At 40.1% G+C, this 24,307-nt stretch overlaps 1 protein-coding gene across 6 annotated transcripts in view; it reads left to right on the top strand.

Moving 5' to 3' along the window:
• LOC131687829 (uridine-cytidine kinase-like 1) overlaps positions 1-24,307 on the top strand; it is a 521,941-nt gene that overhangs the window by 319,099 nt on the left and 178,535 nt on the right. Inside the window, exons 1-2 of one of the 6 annotated variants that reach the window (XM_058971921.1) lie at positions 17,938-18,063; positions 18,133-18,316. The exons of the other annotated variants lie outside the window; for them this stretch is intronic. Coding sequence (XP_058827904.1) covers positions 18,250-18,316 — 67 coding nt within the window. The 5' untranslated portion in view covers positions 17,938-18,063; positions 18,133-18,249. Of the gene's footprint in view, positions 1-17,937; positions 18,064-18,132; positions 18,317-24,307 lie in introns of those variants that run through there. 6 annotated transcript variants of the gene reach the window in all.

Genomic DNA, 24,307 nt, shown 5'->3' with positions numbered 1-24,307 from the left:
CGACAGAGAAGCGAGCTGGACAGAGCAGACGAGACGCTCAAATAGAGAAGGAGCTGTTACTGCACCGTAGTAATGATAGATGTCAAGACCGCGTTTTTCAGCGTCAGCTAGGAAGATATACCAGAATCGTTGCACAAAGAGTACCCGAATACCTGTGCAGCAGCCTGTTCAGATCTAAGTGCTGGTCTACGACACACATTCGGAACAGAAGTCAATGAGAGTAACGACAGGAGTGCCATAAGGCTCTATACTTGGCTTAAAACTTTGGAACATGATGTATAATGGCATTCTAATGCTAAAGCTGTCTATGGGAGTCGCCGTTCTCACAATTACAAGAGAGACGATAGAAATGGTGGAAATGCTGACAACGACCCGCAACACAATCGAAAACTGAATGTATTTCGGTTAGAGCTAGGTAACCATAAAACTGAGGTGATTCTGGTAGCAATTTTAGGGTCCAGCCGGATCAAAGCACCGTTGAAGGCATATCAATCACATCGATACGTGTATTTAAACAGTTGGGAGTGATGATAGGTGATGGAGCAGTAAGAGGCGTTATCTGGCCACAGTGAGGACATGAGGCCAACGTCTTCGAATGTGTTTGTATGTATGTATATGTGTATAAAAGTGTGCTGAAGATACGCCGGAGCATGTGGTCTTTGAGTACCCCTGATTCGGGGTAGTGTAAAGCGATATGGCGGCTCTAAGCGTAGAAAGTCGTAGTCACGCAGATACTAGTAGGGTGCTGACAGTTTGAATAAACTCATCCTACCGGCACCCTGTGGAGTAGACTAAATCCACTACAGGGGACTTCATCTTGTAGCTCGCGTCGAAATACCGGCGGTACGTGGTGGAGGCGTTAACGATCCGGAAGCTACGCTACATACGGAATCGTTGAACCGACCTCCGCACCTGAGGGATTCCATGAGAAATCGGCCGACAAAATATAACCATCGTCGATTCGAACGAAACTTTGCAGTTGTGTTAGGTCTATGAATCTCCATGATTTTCTCTGAAAATTGCAATATTTTGACACAAGAGCAATTTTTCAAAAGGACTTAGACGTTTCTACGAGCATTATTTTCCAAAAACTCTAAGTCGAGTTCTCTATTTTATATAGCAAAACTTCCTGAGAATGAGTTACAGGGAATGAATATTTCTTCATGGAAAAATATACACTGAAAAAATGTGGTGTCAGTTTTTACAAAAACAAAACTTTATATTAAAAATTTAAATTGCAAAAAAACACATTTTTTTAAATTTTTATATTTTGCCAACAAAAACCTAAAGATAATAGAAACATTTTGAATGTGATTGCATGATGGAGAGCTTATTGGTAAAAATGATTTTCTAACAATAACTTTATACAAGTTTTTAAATTTCACACTAATTGACATACAAATCTGTAATTTTATTACAAAATATAAGTCTAAGTATCATTTTAAATCAAAATGTATTTAACAAAAATCTCCTAAAATGCGATAGTTTTCGAGATATTTGGAATTTTGCTCCAACGATTAATTAAACAATTAAATGTGTAATTATGCCCTTTTTAAAAGTTATTCGCGTTACCCCATCATAAAATGACAAAAATCTAATATTTATCATTTTACAGAAGTAAAAGACACTTTTTCAATGAATTTGGAGCATGGAGAAGCTTTCAATAAAAAGGTTTTCCTAACAACAACTTTGCACATATTTTTATAATCCATACTACTATTAATATGATTATAAACGCAATTTTAAATCGAAATGCTCATAACAAAAATTTTCTGAAATGTAATAGTTCTTGAGATATTTCAAATTTTGTTTTAATAACACAATTATTTTGTTGTATTATTATTATTTATTAGTTGGACAACTATTTTACCAATAAGTTCTTCATCATGCAATCACATTCAAAATGTCTCTTTTATCTATAGGTTATTGTTGACAAAATTAAAAAAAATTAGAAAAAATGGGGTTTTTTTGCAATTTTCATTTTTAATATGAGATTTTGTTTTGGTAAAAAATGATACAATATGTTTTTCAGTGCATATTTTTTTCGTGAAGAATTCTTCATTTCCTGTAACTTGTTCTTAGATAGTTTTGCTGTATAAAATAAAGTAACAGAACAAAAAAAAATTGAAATTCATGCACATAGAAACGTCTACGCCCTTTTAAAAAAGTTGCGCCTGAGTCAAAATAATCTTGCATAATGTGGAAAATGCATAGTCTTCCATTCCGATTAAACCGGCAACGAAGAACTCTCAGTCGGGTTTAGGAGTAGATTCACTGCCGGGTCCTATTGGAGCAGATATCGACGGGAGCTAAATGACTCAGGGCAACTCACCACCAGTCTCTGTTCAATTGGATTTTTGAAGTCAAATGGCTCAAGTACACAGATAATCTAAATGACCTAATGTTTGACACAAAAGTGAGTCCCATACTGAACAGGCAAGGCGTTTGAAGCTTTTTAAACCTTACTATAAGAAAGGTATTATTTATTGTCTCCCAGTACATACACAGCTGTAGTCGATTGACTGAATCGAAATGAATATGAATCTCGGCCATCCGGACCTCGGCAAAACTGCACTGCACAGGGTATGATACTGAAGATAGGCGACTTCCGAAAGTCTAAGCTCCCTTTTTTACCTTCAGAAAATATTTCACCTCACGAAAACTCGGTCGTCTGGAACAAAATTTGAAGTCAACGACAGCGGTGTTGGGTCAAAGCAAAGCTTTTAACTTCACTCTTGGTGACAGGAATAGATGGACTTCTGATTCATGTTCAAAGCTAACTGTAACTCACACAATTTGCTAGCATCGTTTTAGTTATTTTCGGTTCAAATTCAATTTCTGTTTCAAACTGAAGTTTGTTTCTGTGCTGGCTCGGAGTGGGATTATCGAGCAAAAATGCAGTTCAATTATGCTCTAAAATTTAAAAAATCCATACTCTGCCTTCACATATAACATGTTTGTGAATTAATTTATACTTTCTCTGAGCTGAAGGCAATCGATTCTGTGTGAATTAATAAAGGAGGCGTTGAAACTGAATGCTAGCTTCGGTAAATACACACAAAAATAGGCAACTTTTCCCAAAATAATTCCGTTCTAAATGTAATCATACATTCTACTAAAGAATCGCATCTTTTTAAAAAGTGAGTTGTATCATACTGTAGCCGAAATGGGATTTAACTCATAATTGGTAGTGATGCAAATGCTCATCACATAATTTGAGGCAGCTCGAAGTGATGGAGTATTTAAGTAGTACGAATCTTCGCATACTTCACTCGAGAAATCACCCAAGAATATACGCAGAACTATATTTATTCATCGATAGCAAACTTTTCTATCTGCCTCTCGTTTCTTCTGCCGTAAATTTTATGCATTGGACATATTCGGTCTATCCACTCATTCCATGCTTACTAGAAGTATACACTAGAAAATGCATAAAAATCACAGTAGAATAAAAGAGGCGGGAATAGAAAGTATGCTAACTCTGCATATTTTTATTTCTCAGTGTAGAGGGGTTAGATGTAACTCACTGCTACTGCAGGATTTCTTATGAGTTGACAAAGTCGCTTGTTCCAAGCAAGCTCTAAACATCGTCTTTCAAATTTTCATTTTATATCCTTTTTCCATTTCCCTATAAAAATGATTATGCAATCGCTCCGAAAATCGACTATTTCACTGAGGCCCGGAAGGCCGAATCCCCTTATACAAACCACGTCAAGTGGGCCTCGAAAATTCCACAAAATCACCGATTTTCATGAAAAATATTTTTTTGTATAGGGGACATGGAGTGTATCTTTTGGTGTAAATATTTTGTTAAAATTGCTTTTTTTTGTTTAAATTATAGGCTTTTAAACTTTTGAAAACAATAAAATTGTACTTTTTCAATTTCTTATTACTCAAAGACTACTTAAGATAATTGAATGAAATTACACACTTATAGAATGATGTTTCCATTATCTTATGAATATATATTTATGGAATGTTTGTTTTAATAGCAATATTTTATATACATTTGTAATAAACAATTTAAAATATTTTCGTGTTCTCGGCGCTATAAAAAATCAAAAAATATGTCAAATGATGCGGAAAACTTTCACCTTCAATAATCTGTAAAGATATTTTTATCCTTTTGTTTCTGTCCAGAGATATGAAGTTTTTGACACACGCCGCGCTCTTTCAATATGCGGCGCATTTCGATGTTGCCCACGATAACGCACTAGCTACAGCCCACCCGAACTCGACCAACAGGCAGGCTCAAACTTGCGTTCAGCACATTGCGGTATCTGTCATTTAGCACGCGGCAGATTCTGTTGTATAGCAAACTGTAACTTCTATTGTTTATAACGTCGTCAGTTATATTGTTAATATTTAGTGTAACAGCTGTTAATTAAAATTGTTATCATGAATGAGGTTTTATAGCTGTAACGAGCACGATATATATACAAACAACATATATGCTTTAGTGCACTTATTGTAAGCCTGAATGTTTCATATTCATAACAAAGTTACAAACGTATTTTCCAATATGCTATATTTCACCCTAAGGAGGAAAATTTGGTAAAAACCAAAATTTCCCACTAGGGTGAAAATTTGTTGGTATTTTCCAATGTTCTGTTCGAAATCTCTATTCCACCTAGAGGTGACTAAGAATAAATTGCAACAATTGTGAGATTTTTTCCTGTATTCCGCATTGAATCTGCTAAACAATTTTGTTAGTCTACCTTGAGTACGGTTTGCGAGGTGGTTTGAGTTTCAATTTATGGTTCTCAGTTATATTGATAATAGTATGTGACGAAGAAATCCCTACTTACTCCGGCTCCATGGAATGTATGTGACAAGTTGATGGTACCCTGGAAATAATCCATTGCATAAAAATAAAATTGCTGCACGAATCCTTATAGAACGCGTTCAATGTGTTCGCTATAAAACTTTATATCAATCGAATCTTGCTTTTCAGGAACAACATCCCGGGATTTTGTTTTCGAGGCTTACTCCATATATAAAGGCCAATTTTAGTAAATTTTTTAGGTGAAAATCCAAGCGTTGTTACGACATACTCAAGAAAAAGATTGTCTTGTTATTGAGTGTGTTCCAGAATCCAAAATTTTTGATGATTATTTTTGTACAGTGCAAACCACCGGTAGCTTTCACTGTATGCGTTATAAGGTACCGACTACACATTTGATAAAGAGTAGTAAAAATATCTTTTGTTTGTGGTTACATGTAATATCTATGCAAATACTGAATGCTCTTTTACGTTATATGTTATATTTAAAAATATTATTATTCTTGAAATAGTTTGAAACTCGTCATAAATATTTCAAAACGTTTGAAATTAAGAAAAAGCACTATCACTCTTGTAAATACCGCATACAACTTCTGTAAAATAAAATCTAAAGAAATATATACATTTTATAATGAATTTCACATTACTTGAAGCATACAATTAGAGAAAGCTCAATGTGTCTATAATGAATCATGCCGACTGAATCCGTATAAGTTACCGAAAAAGAGTAAATCTTTCCAGTTCTACTTCTAAAACGTTCTGAACACTTCAAAGATATTAGGAAATATTTTGCAACTCGTCTTCAAACAGAATAAGCTCCAAAATTATGTCAGAAAATAATTGTTAGATATATTCCCAGGGGATGTTAGGAGATAATGATCAGTAGGTCGATCAGGCCGAAATGTCAGATTGGGAGTTTGGTTGCAACAAAATTTAAATTATCTTGAAAATTACTACATTTTTACATTTTGGAAGATTATTGTTATAGGGTGGGTGCTCCTATAGTTGAGGTGTACCAATAGTTTCAGTAGTGGGTTATACGACTAACTAAGGTACCAACCATCAACAAATCTTTTTTTATCGATTCATCGCACTAAAATTTTGCGATAATAATACCATTATCCTTGAAATTTGCTCAAAAAACTATTGTAAAAATTTATTTTCTTCGAATTTTGATCTCCCTTGCACCTATAGATCTAATGTACCTATAGTTGCAATTCCCTTTAAGAAATGAATGGGATTTGCAACAATAGGAACCGAAATTAGCGATTGTACCACTATTGGTACATGTGTTCCTATAGTGGTAAAAGCGGTTTTGAATACATCAATTCGAAGTAGTGATTAAAAGCTTTCGTTTAATGTATTAACATTTTCCATATGCCTATTCATCGATTTTTACCAAAAGTTTAAGTATGCAACTATTGGTACATCCACCCTAAGCATTTTGGCTTTGAAATTATATTTTATTACACTTTTTATCTTTGGACATCCGACAACAAAAATAACAAAATATAATATTAAGTTTTAATTATTTGATAAATATTACATTTTGCAGTGAATATCCTCTCATAACGAGAACGTGATTCCCGGTAACTCATTTTCGAATAGTTTTATTACAGAGAACAGACAAACACCTCGAGCGACCAAGTGTTGTAAAAATTAACGATCTATTCAAAATACCGAATGCTGGAATTCTGCCGGTTGTTCGTAACGTCGGTTAGTGGGTTAGTGGCAAGTTGCTACTTTCTGCTGTCATTTGAAAAGGACGGTCATTTCTCTTACAAACGTTGAAAACATGATTTGCACGTCAGTCATTAGTGGTTAAAAGTCATAATAGATTCTCGATACCGCGATTCAAGTTCAGACTAAACGCGTACCAGACGCGAACTCACGCGGGCGTCCTCCCAATCCATGGTGGGACAAAGAGTGCTCAGACGTGTACGCGGAGAAGGTCGCTGCGTTTAAAACCTTCCGGTACGATGGGCTGCCAGCTAGCTACCGACAGTACGCGATGGCGGAAACGCGCACGAAGAGTTTGATGAAAGCCAAAAAACGTAGCTACTGGCGCCGGTTCGTCGACGGACTAACGAGAGAAACATCGATGAGCACAGTACTAACGAGAGCGTGGAATATTCAAACCGTTGGATATTCGATTTTGTCAAGAAGGTTTATCCGGATTCCGCCCCGGCACAGAAGATCTACCGCGCCGCGTCCCCTCACGATAACGCGAACGAAACACCGTTTTCGATGGTGGAGTTCTCACTTGTTCTCTTGTCATGTAACAATAAAGCCCCAGGGCCAGACAGAATCAAATTTAACTTGTTAAAGAATCTGCCAGACTACCAAGAGACGCTTGTTGAATTTATTTAATAAGTTTCCTAAGGGTAATATTGTCCCTCATGACCGGAGGCAAGGCCATTCAAAAACTAGGAAAACTAGCCTCCGACCACAACTCGTATCGACCGATTGCGATGCTGTCCTGTATCCGAAAGTTGTTCGAGAAAATGATCTTGTTTCGTCTCAACAATTGGGTTGAAGCAAATGGCTTACTGTCAGATACACAATTTGGTTTCCGCACAGGCAAAGGCACGAACGACTGTCTTGCGTTGCTCTCAACCGAAATTCAAATAGCTTATGCTAGCAAAAAGCAGATGGCATCAGTTTTCCTAGATATAAAGGGGGCTTTTGATTCAGTTTTTATCAAAATTCTTTCTGAGAAACTGCACCAGCATGGTCTTTCACCGACTCTAAACAACTTTTTGCTAAACTTGCTGTCTGAAAAACATATGCATTTTTTGCATAGTGATTTATCGACATCACGAATTAGCTACATGCGGCTCATGTCTAAGCCCCCTCGCTATAACTTTTACGTGAATGACATTGACGAATGTCTTGTCAATTCCTGCACGCTAAGGCAACTTGAAGATGACGGTGTGGTCTCTATTACAGGACCCAAAGTCGTCGATCTGCAAGGACCATTGTAAGATACCTTGGACAATTTGTCTGCTTGGGCCCTCCAGCTTGGTATCGAGTTCTCCACGGAGAAAACTGAGCTAGTCGTATTTTCAACGAAGCCTGAACCAGCGCAACTACAGCTTCAATTAATGGGTCAAAATATTGCTCAGGTTTCAACTTTCAAATATCTCGGGGTCTGGTTCGACTCTAATGCAGCCTGGGGATGTCACATTAGGTATCTGAAACAGAAGTGCCAGCAAAGGATCAACTGTTTCAGTACACTAACCGGAACATAGTGGGGTTCCCACCCAGGAGACCTGATCAGGCTGTACCAAACAACGATATTGTCGGTGATGGAGTACGGGAGTTTCTGTTTCCGCTCCGCTGCGAACATACATTTCATCAAACTAGAGCGAATCCAATATTGTTGTTTGCGTATTGCTTTGGGTTGCATGCACTCGACACATACGATGCGTCTAGAAGTGCTAGCGGGCGTTCTTCCGCTGAAAAAATCGATTTTGGGACTTCTCATATCGATTACACATCCGATGCGATATCTTGAACCCGTTAGTAAATGCAAATTTCGGAAGGCTTGTCCAGCTCAATTCTCGAACGCGATTTATGTCCTTGTACTTCATTACATGGCACAAAATATCAATCCTTCTTCATACTATCTCAACCGTGTCAATCTCTTCCATGCTTCTGATTCAACTGTATTTTTCGACACATCCATGAAGGACGAGATTCGTGGAATCCCGGATCACATACGTGCGCAAGTGATCCCAAGCATCTTTCATAGTAAATTTCGAGAAGTCGAATGCAACAAGATGTTTTACACCGACGGGTCAAGCCTCGACGGCTCCACTGGCTTCGGTATATACAATCAAAATCTCACCGCCTCATTCAATGATTCTGCTTCAGTTTACGTGGCAGAACTTGCTGCTATTCAGTATACCCTTGGGATCATTGACACTTTGCCCACCGATCATTACTTTATTGTCTCGGATAGCCTCAGCTCAATCGAGGCTCTCCGTTCAATGAAACCTAGAAAGCACATTCCATATTTTCTGAGAAAAATCTGGGAGCGTCTCCGTGCTTTGTATGTAAGATCGTACAAGATTACCTTAGTTTGGGTTCCCTCGAATTGCTCCATTCCAGGTAATGAAGAAGCGGACTCTTTAGCTAAGGCTTTACAAGGTGACATATACGAAAGACCAATTAGCTTCAGCGAATTTTTCAGTATTACTCATCAGAGAACCCTCGAAAGTTGGCAAACTTCATGGAGCAATGGTGAACTGGGAAGGTGGCCACATTCGATAATCCTTAAGGTATCGACGAAACCTTGGCTCAAGGGGATGGATGTGGGTCGGGATTTCATTCGCGTGATGTCTCAGCTCATGTCCAATCACCACACACTGGACGCTCATCTCCGGCGTATTGGGCTCGCGGATAGCGCTATCTGCGCTTATGACAACGGTTATCACGAGATCGAACATGTTGTCTGGGCATGCGCCGAGTACTGTTCTGCCAGATCTCAACTATTTGATTCCCTTCGGGCCCGAGGAAGATCACCCAACGTCCCGGTTCGAGATGTACTAGCAAGCCGCGATCTCCTCTACATGTCCCTTATATACACGTTCCTAAAAACCATCAATATCCAAATTTAACTGCCCCTATTATTTCTCTTATCATTCCCAGAAGTGCCCTCTTCCGCCTACCGTACCCCAACGATGGTCTGATGCGACTCCAAGACGAGACAAAATATCTGTCGAATGACCTAACAACACGAGACCTACAGTACAACATCACACGCGCAACGCGGTGTGTTGGCGATCCGTATCTGAGCCGTACTACGAAATCGTCTAGAAGAATCCCCGCTGGCTCGAGAAAGACCGCTCGGCTTCCTAATACATGATGCATCCTTCCGAATCTGTAATCCTGGCAGTTGATTCCCGATGCCAGAAACTGAAAGTTTCCCCCCCCTGTCAGCCTTGTCCACCCTCTCTCTCATGTCTCTGATACACAGATGTAGGACTTCACCTCTTGCCTTCTTCCCCTTGAATATCTTCACAAAACTTATGTGCCCCCCTATCTTCTAGTCTTAGTTGATCAATATTTAATCTCGTTAAGGAATGCCCAACAGTACCACTACTTACAAAATAGCCTTAATTAACCCCCCCCCCCCCCCCCCGAATCTAAATAAAATTGAACCTCTCCCACTAAAAATAGATAACGAAAGAGATTTGGCCAGATCGAGGAGAGGGAGAGGTGACGATCTGTTTATAGGAGACATTGGGGGTCGATGGATTAATTAGGAGGTATTGGAGGCTGCGACGGTGATCACGAAACTGTTGGGAACATGTGATGGCATAATCACAGATTTTCGATAGCAGAGTGGTTAACGCACCCAACTAGAGACTGGGAGATCGTCGGTTCGATTCCTGCTTGAGGACATATCTTTTCTCAGTGTTTCCAATAAAGGTGAATTTTCACCGTTTCTTCATTCTCACCGTTTTGGTCATTCTTTTCATTGTTTTCCAGTAGACACGTTCATAAAAATCCTCGAAAAAAGAAAAAAACAAAGACTCACGTCAAAACAAGGAATATAACACTCCCGCTAGTTATTTCTAGTTAATAAGCTTGTAAAATATTCTGCTTAGTTCATAATTAATTGCTCCAACAATCTCCCTTCTTAAAATCATAAAGTGCATTGCTATACAAAGAACACACAAAATGACCAGTCTTCCTAATCTTACGAATATTATATTATCCCCTCTTGTATATTTATAAGCTAGCTGTAAAGTTTTTTTTTGAGTTTCATTATATAAAACAAAATGATATTTAAATGTGTAGCCTCCTATTTTTAAGAAATTCAAAATGTAAAACAATGGAAAAATGGCACCTTTAAGCTAACGCAAACGAGCCTTATCAAATAAACGAATAATAGAATGGAATAGTGAACTTACAACAGCCGTAAGAAATGTGGGTACGACAAGCAGATACTATCAGGAACGTAGCGCGGAAGATTTGCAAGACGGTCAACAGGATCAGGAAGTCTTCCATCACGACCGTGATGGAAGACTTTTGAACAATATTCCGAGTCAAAAGTCCGTTTCAGGCAAAACCTTACCCAAAATTATTGAAGGTAGTTGTGTAACTCTGAATCTTATTGTATACAACTATTCAAATATAGCTAGGAGTCGAATAGAACCTATCAATAGAACAAATTTATTGGAACGGTAGATTCAGTAACACTAGCCCTGCAATTGTGTTGTGCACTAGAAATCAACATACCAAGATATGATGAAATTTATACGACATGCAAACAAGCATGGTTCTAAACATGCACAGTTTGAATCGAAAATTTAATTGAAAATCAAATTCGAATCAACGCACATAATTAGAGCATCAAAAGGCATATAATTTTACCTCTTTGTTCATATGATATTACACGTCATGTATTTTTCAACCACATCCGAATACAAAAGCAGAAATGCATTAGTTTTTCAAATCATAGAAAAATCCGTTAAATAAAACACGTGTATTTGTGGGATGATGTTTTTACATCTATTTTCATGCTCCTAATATGTGCATGATAATCAATGTAACATTACAAAATAATTTTTCTGTGAACTGCGAGATTTGTCGAAAGTCACCTTGATTTGAACGAATTTTTTACGGCTTCTGGAACCGCCGCTCCAATTTATTATAACTAATAGAACTTTTCAGAAGAGTTAAATCTAAATCATATTTCATTTACCTACTCTTAAACAATAAGCAAAAACTTGGAATGAGCACAAATATTTGTTCAACTGGTTTTCCTTATGTACGTGCTTCTAAACAGCAGAAATATCAGAAACGCGCACAATATGTATACTCATAGTTATCAACCTAACCGGCATTGAAAGTGAAACAAACGATTCAGTAAATATAGTGTACACTCTACTGTACTTCAACACTATTCTGAAATATAGTAACATGCAAATCCAAAATAGTTATTATTTTGTGTACTTGTCAAGTTACATCGTTTTGTTTGGATTGTATTGCATGCATTTTTTTCTTTCAATATTATGCCATCGAACCACCCGTGCATCTCGCACACCAACTCACTGCAAAACAAAGCGATGCGGTAGGTGAAAAGAATCAATGAAAACGGGAAAAAATATCCAAAACTATGAGGCGGGAAATGGAAATTTATACTATTTTAGTAATAATTGTTTATTATATAATTATATATTTAATTACCCATGAAATTCCGCATCGAACAGTGTTTTTCAATTTTCGATTCATGCTGTCAGAGCGGAGTTATAGCCATTTTCTTGCTTCAAAAGACATTCCCGGCTTCAGAAAGGAAAATTTCAAAATTCCAAGCATACTTAGTTGTAGAAAATTTAATTACGAAGAGATAAGTATTCTTGGATTTTCGAAAAACGCTTTTATTTTTGAGTTAATCTCCGAGAACGAAAAAATCATTTTACCTGACTTTCACGTTAATAACGAGATTCGGGAGTTAGTTTTATACGTTGTATTACTCACTCAAAGACAAGATGACGATGACTTTAATAGTTGATGGTTGAGCATGGTGGCGGTCGTGAGGGTGGTGATATGGGTCGATGGCGCCGGAGCGGGGTTCGTAGCGGAACGGTCACAGACGGTTGGCGGTAGAGCGGCTTTGGTCCTTGTAGCGATGGACACTTGTTGCAAACGATGGTTTTCCTTCACCGTAGCACGCGGCGGGGCGATGCGAGAGCCTAGGCTGGGCAGCGGATGGTTGCTTCGAATCACAACCACAAGGCGAACGGATTTCTCCAGAAGCACAAATACCGAATAAGTTGAGGACTCTGCTCAGTCTATCGCGGTCCGCAGACCACCTCGTCCTTGGCGATTATCAGATGGAAGTTATGGCGGAATTCACCACCGGGATCTGCGACGACGGTGGTCTCCTTTACTTGTTAGCCGTTCTGGCACAGGGCACGATTACGGCGAGAAGTCTCTTTGTCCGGTCTTGGTTAAACTTCACAATTACCAGTGAAGTGACCGGGGCATTCCGCCTATCTAGCCGTCCTTAATATGCACTTAGCGCAAAACTTTGACTCGGTTATTAAAACGATGCGTTCACTTCCACGGTCTAGATACAAGAGAGCTATCTCTCGTTTTCTTGGCTCCAACTAGGCTTTCGATCCTCTCCTTTCAGTCCTGTTTTCCAACCAGCATCTGGTCCACTCGTCTAATTTTCCTCTCATCTCTTCTCACTCCCCGAAAGCCACCTGTTGGGGTTTTTAATTTTGCTTCCCACTGGTTTGCATCGCCGCGAGCAAATAGGGTTCTAAAACCTCATCCCTACTCCCGCGCATACCAAAGTGTTGAAAATTGCAATTTCGTTTTCTCGCGATGATTTTAGGAAATTGTAACACTTCATGGTTACAATCCGCCTGTGGTTGGTGAGAAAAAGGAATATTCATACAATATTTCTTTTTCAATCGAACATGCTCACTAACACATAGCAAATTGAACTGGTGCATCCACGCATCGTGTGGTCTTATCAAATAAACGCACGTATAGACCGATTTTGTATAAACATTTCTTCCAGGACAAACTTCCCGAACACTTAATATATCTACAACTATTTTCGAAATAATGACGATAAATCACATGCATTCAAGAAAATAATGGCTTATCCTTTGGGTTGTGAACTTAGCGCAACAAATTACCTAACACTACAAAATTTCCACTTAAACCTAATATATTTATATACGTAACAATGCAATAACTATTTACACACGCAACGCACGCGACGCGACGGCGATTCTAATTTGCGAGACCGATCCGAATTTACCAACGGTTTAGTTGTAACTAAGGATATCGATCGAGTCTGAAATTCTACCTACCTACTTTGATCTTCGTTCTACGTTCGAACGCGAGACGATCTTTTCAAACTCAGACGAACACTGAGAAAGTGATTGCGACAAATTTTACTACTTGTATCAAACTGCTCGAATTCAGAATTTTCGAACCCTACTCTATTTCTTCGGTTTCCCTATCAAATCGTACCTACGAAAGTATTTAGTGGAGTTCGGTTATTGATCCGATTTCAGTGAGTGATCGTTTGTCGAACCCGTCGGTTCATGATCCACGCACATGAATAATTTTGGGAAGGTGCACATATCATTACTCGGATCTGTTGTCGCTGTTTGGACAGTTCGAGATATGTACCGATGGAAATTATTTATTTATTTATTTATTTATTTAATATAGTTATATCCATCGGACTTTGCAGTCTAAATGGACAGATAGAGTTATAAATAGTTATAAATAACAATACATCTGATAAACTAAAGTAAAACAATATCACATCAAATAAAAACATCAAAGCACAGTAGAACGGCAAATCTTGTTGATGAAGCGACTGGACAACTCATTAAACTCAAAAAACTTCCACTGCGGTGAATGTCCGAGTGCATGCTGTAATCGGTTCTTTGGATCCAAACAAGGTACGATGAAATCTTTGCTGAAGCAAGATTGTGTTACGTAATGTTCTATTTGGAATCCGAAAGTTTACTTCCGAACGAAGCTCTGGAGCATCCATCTCACCGTTAAACAGTTTTGCGATTACCAGCGCTTGCTGTATTTTTCGCCGGCGTTGCAACGTATCGATTCCCAGAAGTTGACACCTATCCGGATATGCTGGTAAATTAGCTGGATCATTCCACGGTAGATTTCTTAAAACCATGTGCACAAAACGTTTTTGCACACGTTCGATTCTAATGCACCACGTTACTTGATGCGGACACCAGATCACTGATGCGTTTTCGAGAATACGGCGGACGAGTGCACTCCAAAATCACAATTGCACTCCAAAATCACACACCTGCTCAACTCTTATCAGAATTGTACCGTTAATCCTATAATCGAACTGCACCGGGCATAAAATACGATGGAATGTAATCACTTGACATTTCGCCACGTTAATGACAAGCTTATTTCTGCCACACCAATCTACGAAAAGTTGCAGTAAACCATGTAGGCGCCAACAGTCTTCTACAGAACGAACAACAAGGTACAACTTCAAGTCGAAATGATAAGCGGCGAATGATGGGTGTCTACGGGTAGTAGCGGCGTAGGGCAGCTATCAACTCTGGCGTCACAATCAAATCGACAGAAAATAAGATCAAGTGTACGACCGAGCAAATTATACACAAGATTGTTCTGCCCAAGGCCCAAAAAGTCCATACCATCCAGCAGAGTGTGGCTGGCCGGTGGAAGTTGTGTACCGTTACAAACAATATCAGTATCGCTTATGGCCCAGTGCATACGTGGCTGATTATAATCACCACACACAAAAACTACGTCGTCAGTTAAACTTTTTTCACACAGTTCCTGTACAGAAGCAATGTGCTCATTAATCAATTAAGTTCAGGAACAGCTCATCTACTTTCGTCCTCAATCCTCTCACATTCTGATAGAAGATGGAAATACTGCTATCGCTATCGGGTATTTGCTGTGAAAGACAACGATTGAATACAGGTGAAGGGGGGAAAGAAACGGTCGAATACTCGCCTCTGATGGGAACCCTGTACCTAGGGCTCCAACCGTCTGCAGAAAATCGCATTGCGTTCAATTTATTGTCATAGGAAACGGTTGTTCCTACGTTGGAGTTGCTGCTGGTTGTTATCGGGCGAAAATAAACGATCGTCTCATCGTGTTTTTTGGAAGCTCCACAAACTCTCTAAACACCAAACCGGCGGGTCAACACGCAGCGTTTAGGGCCTGCTGCTTGAGAGCTGGATCAAGGCCAATCTTAAATGAGACGTAGTTCATGTTGGTGACGTCTTTTCCCTTAGGTACAAGACGAGTGACATCAAACGGGTCAGCTAAATCTAGGCAGCGAGAAACAATTTTTTGCACATCATCATTACTGATCAGTGGTTGGAAGCCCGATAAATAAAGCCAAAATCTGGGTGGAGGCGCATCTGGTGTGATGAAAGCGACAGAGAGATCACCAAAATCGATTGAATTGGTGCCTCGATCGATAGCTGGACGAGCCGATTGGCTATTTTCAATGCGACGACGCTTTGAACTCAATCCTGGTCACATTGGGGTTCTCATTTCACGAGAAACGGTGGGCTTTGGTGTTTGATTTGAGTTTGAAATACAGTCCACTTTTTTGCCTAGCACTTCGACAATACCAGATAGTTGTTGTATCTGTTTACTGATATCTTCGGTGCTTGCACTTGGAGATATATTGTTTCGATTTAGATCAGTAATGTACTCACGAATGCTTCTGCCATTTAGCTCGCCCCTGCATCTTGTACAAATAAATACGGCCTTGCCTTGGGCAAAAACATCCTTACAAGAGCGAGGATTGAAACCACAGCAATTTTGGCTGACGTGGAAAGGGATTTCACATAAGCCACAGCGCACTGGTTCCAAATCATTGATGTCGTGATGACACTCACCACATTGTTTTTTATCCATATTTGTTTTGTGTTGCGTTCGCAAACCAGAAGATATGACAGTTACGCACTTCACAGAACGACGAAACAAGTGGCAGTGGCTGGTGCTAGCGGTCGATGTGGCGCCAAAAACAATCCAAACTGACCGGATAAAAACAGCAATAAATCGCAGAAAACGATCCCAAATTCGATACAAACTCCAATGCCTTGCAGGAATACGGGTATTTCCGGGTACGATTAATGTTGAACGGAAACAGTATGTCGAGAATAACACTTTAAAAAACGTAAAATAAGCTAATAAAAAAACTAGCACGATGCTCCAGTTTGACACTGTAAAACAAAAACTACAAGGGGCAGCCCTATGGGGTTTCACGAGCTGTAGACGTAGGACTATACTACTTAATGTAAAATATTTATTTTCTTGGTACATTTATAGTAATAATAAATCAAATATATTTCTTACGTATGGTTTAATCACAACCAATCAACATCGAGTATTACACATTGAACCAAACCTTCTTGGTTATCAGGTCATTTCACTTGTAGTAGGTGATCGAATCCGATTGAACTTATTTAAGAAGATCTGAAGAAAGAAGACAGAAAACTGTAACCGAACTAATATCTGGAACTAAATCTTCATGGCATAAGATTAGCTTGTAAAAACTTTTCGATTGTGTGTGGTAAAAAACCCGGACCAGTGAAGAAAAATCAAATTTTAGACAATATAATCACATTGCATGTATAGACCAGAATGCTTGGTCTAGTTATATTTTGCCATTATTGTAAATTTCCTAAAGTACGCATACAAATATAACGAATGCAGTGGTCTTAATCATATATCGAAACTATAAATATACAAGAATCGAAAACAATTCTATATATGAACAAGATGCGTTTTTGCAACGGTTTTTCAAGTGGCAGTGTATTCATTCATAAATAGGCTTTGTAGTATGTACCTATTAGTAGAATCAAAATACTATAGGCTGAGTGGAAATGAATCACGTGAAGGGGAAATGAATTGATCGAACGTAAATAATAAACTTTCGTTGTGCAATTTAGTAACAAATTAGATCTAACTACTTACACATTGTCCTCAAACATTAAACCCAACCGCACAAAGCAAAATGAATGAATGCTGATGGGTAGAGCGAAAGAGACAACTAATACCACGATACTATGTTAACCGTATTTGCAAATGGAGCATGCATGTACAAACTATTTTGTGTACGAATAATTATACATAAAAGTGTGCTGGAAACGAGCACAACACAAAAGATAGCATAGTGTTTGAACGGCAAGCACAGTCGCATTCACTGGGTAGCGTACCTCCACAGACAGTGAAACGGACTTCTAACTCAGCTACACTGGCTATGAAAACACACAACGCAGTGACCTGCTTCGTCTGCCGCTCAACAGGCAACTGAGCTGCACTGGCGAAATCCGTCCGTTTAAATAGTCGATGATGACGTCATTCATAGCAGCGTAGCACGCTAGGTACACAAATCTGTCGTGCTGGACTAGGGAAGCGCTATCATCTGTGTGTAAATGCGCGATATTTTGACTAAATTGTTCATTATTTAAATTTTTAATGCCATGATATCAAAAATCTTTGGGTTTATCTATTGGAATCTATTCTTAGAAGTATTTCGGGGCGATAAGTGCAAAAAAATTGAAAATTTATCGTGAGATGGCTGAATTATATGCGTTTAAAATTGGACCACTTTTCGTTACATACCATTTTAGTAGAATTTGCAACGTGCACCCCTGTATCGAAAACAAAGACGTAGTCCTACGTCAAAAAAATGCTGCTTTTGGACAAAAAGAGCCGTAAATGGACTGCGATACCAGTGGGAGCTAGATTTCATTAGATCGGTAAGTACTATTTGATCATTAGCGACGCGAAACGACCATGAGCTTCTACTGAATCCTTTGTTCTTTCAGGTCTGACCAGAGACTAGAAACGATGGGTTTTACTGGAGCTATGGCCGCCAACCTTTTACTATTCTATTGTTGGAATTTATCTAAGCTGGTTTGATTAAATTTGCCGGCCAGACACCTATGTTTCGGCCAGAAGAATCAACCAGCTCGTATGATGAAGAGCCATGTTTTTTCATCGCGGTGCGTGGTAGGTATTGACTTCCTAACTTAGCATTGTAGTGATCACTGGCACTCGATTGCTTCATGTTGCGCTTGTATACTTTATCTTATATATTTATTTATTTCGCATTATCTTTGAGCAAGCTCGTACAGACTGGTGGTAGCTTATACTAATATTCATAGCAGCACAACATTATATTATACGATGTACAACAAAACACAACATAGGAAACATTAATTAATAATCATTACGAATATCTAAATCAATTCTACTCAAGTTGTTGAAACTCTCGAAAGAAAATTCCTTCTGGCCAAGTTGAAGGGTTCAGCGCCATGCCCCGTAAGCTAACATCAAAGCCTACTTTGAAGGACACATACGGCATCGTCGATGTATCCTTCCATGGTGCTACTAGTTTCTGTGCACCAACGCAATGCGAAACCATATCTATAATTACTTTTTCGGTGACGGTGTTTCTTAATTTTGTAAGAAAAATCCAGCATTTCGGCGATAGCAAGACTTTTCTACTGTCCTCTAGATCATTTCTCGAGCCTTGCATTAGCTTTGTCGATGAAAGTGGTGATGATCAAGACGAAACTGAAGCATTGAACGAGCAGGGGAAGCCAGCCAACGTTTGATGGATTCCAGCGATTTCACTCTTCAGGGCCGAAATTTCATTGCGCAAATCTGTTTCAAACTTTTTAGCCTTCGTATCATTGTGGGTTTCGGTACCGGTAGTGGCGGCTGTGGTGGCAGCAGTAGTCGCAACAACGGTGGAATAGGATGAAAAATTAGCGATATCAAGCAGCTTTCGTTTATCTCGAAATACCTCCATGTGGCGAACATTACACATCATCTCGCCACATGCAGTGCATAGCCAGTAGATGTTGTAATTATTATTGCAACTGATCGCCTCAGAACCGGTGACAGAAGCGCAATTCAGATGATAAACATCCGATCCATCCAAACAAAAGCCTTTGCACACGATTGTTTCTTCGTCGGGTGCGTTCTCTGTAAAGCATTTGTTACAAATCATTTTGCTTAGACTGCGTTATACGTTGTACGACAGAATCAACACCGATTTGGGAAAAAGTAGCAACTGTTCTTCTAAACGCTTTTCTTCGCCACTAATGTAGAATCACTTCACCAGATTTTATCAAAATAGTAAACAGCAACAGGACAAATTTAACAATCAATTTTCAACAAAATTCACGTCGCGGAGCAGGAGCAAAACAAACGGTTACGTGCGGAACAGAAGCATTCTCCCACATTCAAGGGCTTTGCTGACTTACAATGGCGCAAATTGTAATTCCGGCTTGACGCATCATATGCTTTTTTGAGGATACGAGATCAAATATTGTCGGATTATATTCTTTTATTCGATTCATTCTTGCTTCCAATGACTGTTCACCGTCGGTTTGGAAACGATGATAGTCTTCCCCAACCACCATTACTTCGTGCCCCTTCGCTACGAAGAAAGGTGAATAGCCAGTCGTTGAATGGACGGTTGAGTTTATGACTCGTTCAATCTGGGACAGTTTAGTGTCCCAAGACCTTTGATCTTCCCGAGCATAAGATCGGATGGCCGTATTTATCGACCGGTTGACACGTTCCACAGGGTTAGCTTGGGAGTGGTAACGGGACGTAAGCCAGTGCTTCACTCCAAAGCTTTCGAGGAACGCGCCAAATTCTTTCGATGTGAATGTACTGGCGTTGTCGGATAGCAAGATTGAAGGAACTGAATTACGGAAAAACCATTGCTCGCGCAAAACGGTTTTAAGAGAAGAAAGAGACTGAGAAGAAAGAGACATCACTACGAGGATATACTGCTTACCAGACCTCGTTCTTGGCAAAGGACCAATGTAATCAATGGCTATTATGTGCCAAGGCTGGTTAGAAGTGCGCATATCACCCATTAAAGGAACCGTGGGAACATTAGATGGTTTAATTTTCTTGCACACTGTGCACTTTTGCACATGTGATCGGACGTCATTTGTGAGTCGAGGCCAATAATACTTTTGACGTATTTGACCTATGTATAGTTTTGTCGATTGCGACGTGCATTGCATCATCGTGAGCAGACAAGAGAATTTTTTTCCTGGATTCAGGTGATGGTATAATTTTCCAATTGAATCGATGATCAGATGGATCGCTCGAGAAAACATATTTTATTAATTGTTTCTCCTGTATTCTGAAGTCAGTGTAATCTTCAGGGGAATCTTCCACCTTTCTTTTTAAAGTGTTGTACCAAGACGAATCTGATCTCAGCGAGATTGCAGCCACACTTCGGGAAAACGCGTTTGGCACTACATTCTCCTTTCCCCGACGGTGAAGGATAGTGAGGTCAAATTGTTGTAGTGTCAAACTCCAGCGACTTAATCGCGACGATGTCTTCCGTTTGGTCCGCGTAATAAATGTTAACGCAGATGAATCCGTCACCAACGAGAAGTGGCTTCCCTCAACATAACCCCGAAAATGCTCGATTGAAAGAAGGGCCGCTAATCCTTCCTTCTCTGTTTCATGGTAGCTACGTTCGGGAGTGGTCAGTTTTTTTTGAATAATATTCTATCACGTGCTCCCGACCATCCATTTTCTGGGTTAAAACACCCGCTATAGCCTGATCCCTTGCATCTGTATGAATAATAAATTCATGATCGAAGTTAGCACTTGCGAGGATTGGAGTGATTATGAGCTTTTCCTTGATATTTTGAAAAGATTCCTCCGCTTCCGAATTCCATTTCGGGTTCTTCGTTTTCGATTTCAGAAGCTCTGAAAGGGGGGCGGTGATGTGACTATAATCGGCGATAAAGCGCCGATAATAGTTTTACATGCCTAGAAACCGGCGAAGCTTTGTTGTGGTGGTGGGTCGCTCATATACCACGATTGGCCGGATCTTATCCGGTTTAATTTGCAAAGCACTGGAAGACAGGATATATCCCAGGAATGGGATTTTCTCCACGCAAAAGTGCGATTTTTCCAATTTTACTGACAAATTGACATCTCGTTAACGCCTTGCAACCTCATTGAGCAAACGGCTCTTCAAACGTCTCCGAGACTATGATGATATCATCTAAGTACACGAAGACGTCTGGTTCCAGTACACCTTGTCCCAGCACTCGATTCATTAACCGGGTCAGCATGGCCGGACTGTTGATGAGGCCGAATGGAAGCCTGGTGAACTGGAACATCTCTTTCCCCTGAACGCTGAATGCATAATATTTTCGTGGGCCACGAGACAGTGGAATCTGAAGAAAAGCTTCTGTCAAAACGATTGTGCTGAGGTAATGGGTTCGTGGCAAACGACCGAGGATGCGTCTAGAGTGGGGTAAGCATCACGAATCGTCCGCTAATTAAGCTTGCGAGCGTCAAGGCATAATCTGATGTCCCCCGAACTTTCTCGAATGGGGACTATATTCAAGGACCATTCCGAATTAGACTCCTCAATGATTCCACGGGTCTGTAGGCGATCTATTTCTGCGAAAAGGCCGGCCTGAATTTTAGGATTGATTGGGTAAGGATATTGTCTGACTGGTTTAGTCGTCTCCGAGAATAATCTCGTGTCTACCAGGGGTGTAGTATCTAAATTTTCATGAGAAGCCACCCTGAAGGTCAGCTTCACTTGTTCTAAAATTTTCTGCTGTGTTTCCGTCAAGATTGGGGTGTCCACCGTCTTTGGATGACGACTAGTGGAGAGAGGAGATATTGCAAATGTGGAGACTGTCGGTCGAATTCCATAGACTCGCCAAAAGTCGATTCTACATATGCAATCGATTGCTAAACCAGGGACATAAAGTGTTGGTATCACTTGAGTTTTACCCTGGAAGGAATATAGTACCAAAACTTCACCGGCTATTTCCAATGTGTCCCCGCTGGCTGTGACCAATTCTATGGGTTCGGCGGGATGCCGCAGACGAACGCTGGAAAATTGATTATATATTGTGGAATTGATGATGGCCCTATGGCTTCCACTATCTAGAAGTGTACATACAGGCACACCAAAAATGGATATTTGTACATGCGGTCGATCGTCTTCCCCATCCGGTGAGGTAAGAGTGATCTTATTGACTTAAGGCTGTCGGGTTTCCTGCTGAGTGTCATCAGATCGAGGCTCATAGCGGTGGACCAGGTCTGAGATTAGATTTTGGAAATGTTTATTTATTGGCGCTTGGTGAGAATCCTGCGACTTTGGGACTCCCTTATTGTGTTTTTTGAACAATACGGACAGCTTTTGTATTCTACTCCAGGAAATGCACAAATTTGGCAAAATAGTCGTCTCGGGAGGAAAAATTCACCGGTTTCATGTTCGTCTCTGCAGTTCAAACACTCCCCATGTGGGGGTGGGCGATAATTGCTCACGAGTTTTGTGAAGGGATCCCTCGAACTTCGAGAATCACCTTTAGGTGGTTGTTGATCTGCTTTTGATTTAGGTTGTTCGCTCGGTTTTGGTTCTGATTTGGGTTGTTTCGAGTTGTAGTTTGACTTAGAGTTCTTGTCGTTTTTGGCGTTTTGATTAGTTCTCCCAGCCTGATGGTGTTTGTTGGAGAACACTCGTATGTTCTGTGGACTAACTCTTCCATTACTAAGTTCACAAGTTTCCTTTTTCGGATAACTGAAAACTCTCGCAAAGGCAGATTAATCTGCTGCATCGAGATCGTGGCCAAGATTAACCAGCGTTTGTAGGAAGGTAATTCGTTTTCCTACTAACAACTAGCTTAATCAAACCTCAAATTCATCTTAAGTACTTTCATCTTGTCCAACTCAGACATGGGTTGACTCATGCTACGGAAAAGCTTTTCCATGTGCAAATAATATTGCTGGAAAGTTTCATTCCGTTGTTGGCGGTATTGGTAGATTTTTACTCTTAATACTGCGTCTAGATCGGGGTGGCGGAATGCCCTTTGCAATTCCTCAACCAGATGGTGCCAATCTCTTAGTCGATTTTGGCTTTTAGTTGCCGTGTACCAACTGAGGGCAGGTCCATCAAATAGATGAATTGCGGAATCAAATAAGTCCTCTTCTTAAACATGTTCTGAGAGAGCCATCTGATTCACATTTTCAAGGAACTCGTTCATCCCAAGTCCTTGTTCATCGGCCTTGTATTTTTGAATCTTCCACTGCGATACTGGGATCACTTTCCGAGGGTAGAAGGCAGACGGACGTCGTTCTCCCTGATGAAAATTATGATATTCCGAGGACATCGGCCGAGATGCTTGAGCTCCAGAAACGGTTTGGTGCGAACGATAGAAGGCTGTATTTGGGAAGTTCCAATGCTCCGGCGCTGGTAGAGTTTCAGACTCTGACCACCGGGGGTACTGCATGACTTCAGCAGTGCTTCTTGAATCTACCACACTAGGGTTCGGGTGGGATGAATGACTATAAGACGACAATACGGGGATAGCTTCTGGAATTGTTGCAGATGGTAAGGTGAAGGTGATTGTGGGCTCTGTTCGAATCGGTTCGACAGTCGGAGGCGCACCGCGACAAAAATCTAACAAAAAGGGATTTGTTGTGTTAAACGGCTGGTTACTGGTACCGGACGTCAGTGATACGGGTGTTTGAGTAACCTGTGCGGTGCCAGAGGATTCGTGAATCTCAAGGGGCGGGAATCGTATGCTTTGACTGATGGCCGCTGTTACATATGTTGAAGACCTGGAAACTGGTCGTGTAACAGTAGCCGAAACATTAATATCGTTTCGGTAGTATTTACTGGAAGTCAATACAGGATCGACTAGTATAGCCGAAATATCAAATTCGCTTGGCGCACCCGACTTTCGGGTTTGAAGTTCCGTTTTTATCTCTCGTAGTTCCAGAGTCAAATCTTTAAAAATATCTGCAACATCTTTCATCGCGAATGTGAAGTCATGCTTTGTCACATACCTTGACCTGACACGCTTAGGTTTCGTGCCAGTACAGGGCGCTGACTGAGGTGTTTTCAGTGACAGCGCCCCAGTTGAGATTCACTCCCACTTGAGGGAGACGAATCGTCGTCGGAGGCAAAGCCATTCTCGTTCCCAAAATACT

This window comes from Topomyia yanbarensis, chromosome 3 (genome assembly GCF_030247195.1).
Source record: "Topomyia yanbarensis strain Yona2022 chromosome 3, ASM3024719v1, whole genome shotgun sequence".
In the NCBI taxonomy this organism is placed as follows: domain Eukaryota; kingdom Metazoa; phylum Arthropoda; class Insecta; order Diptera; family Culicidae; genus Topomyia; species Topomyia yanbarensis.
This window is presented reverse-complemented; position numbering and strand designations above follow the sequence as displayed.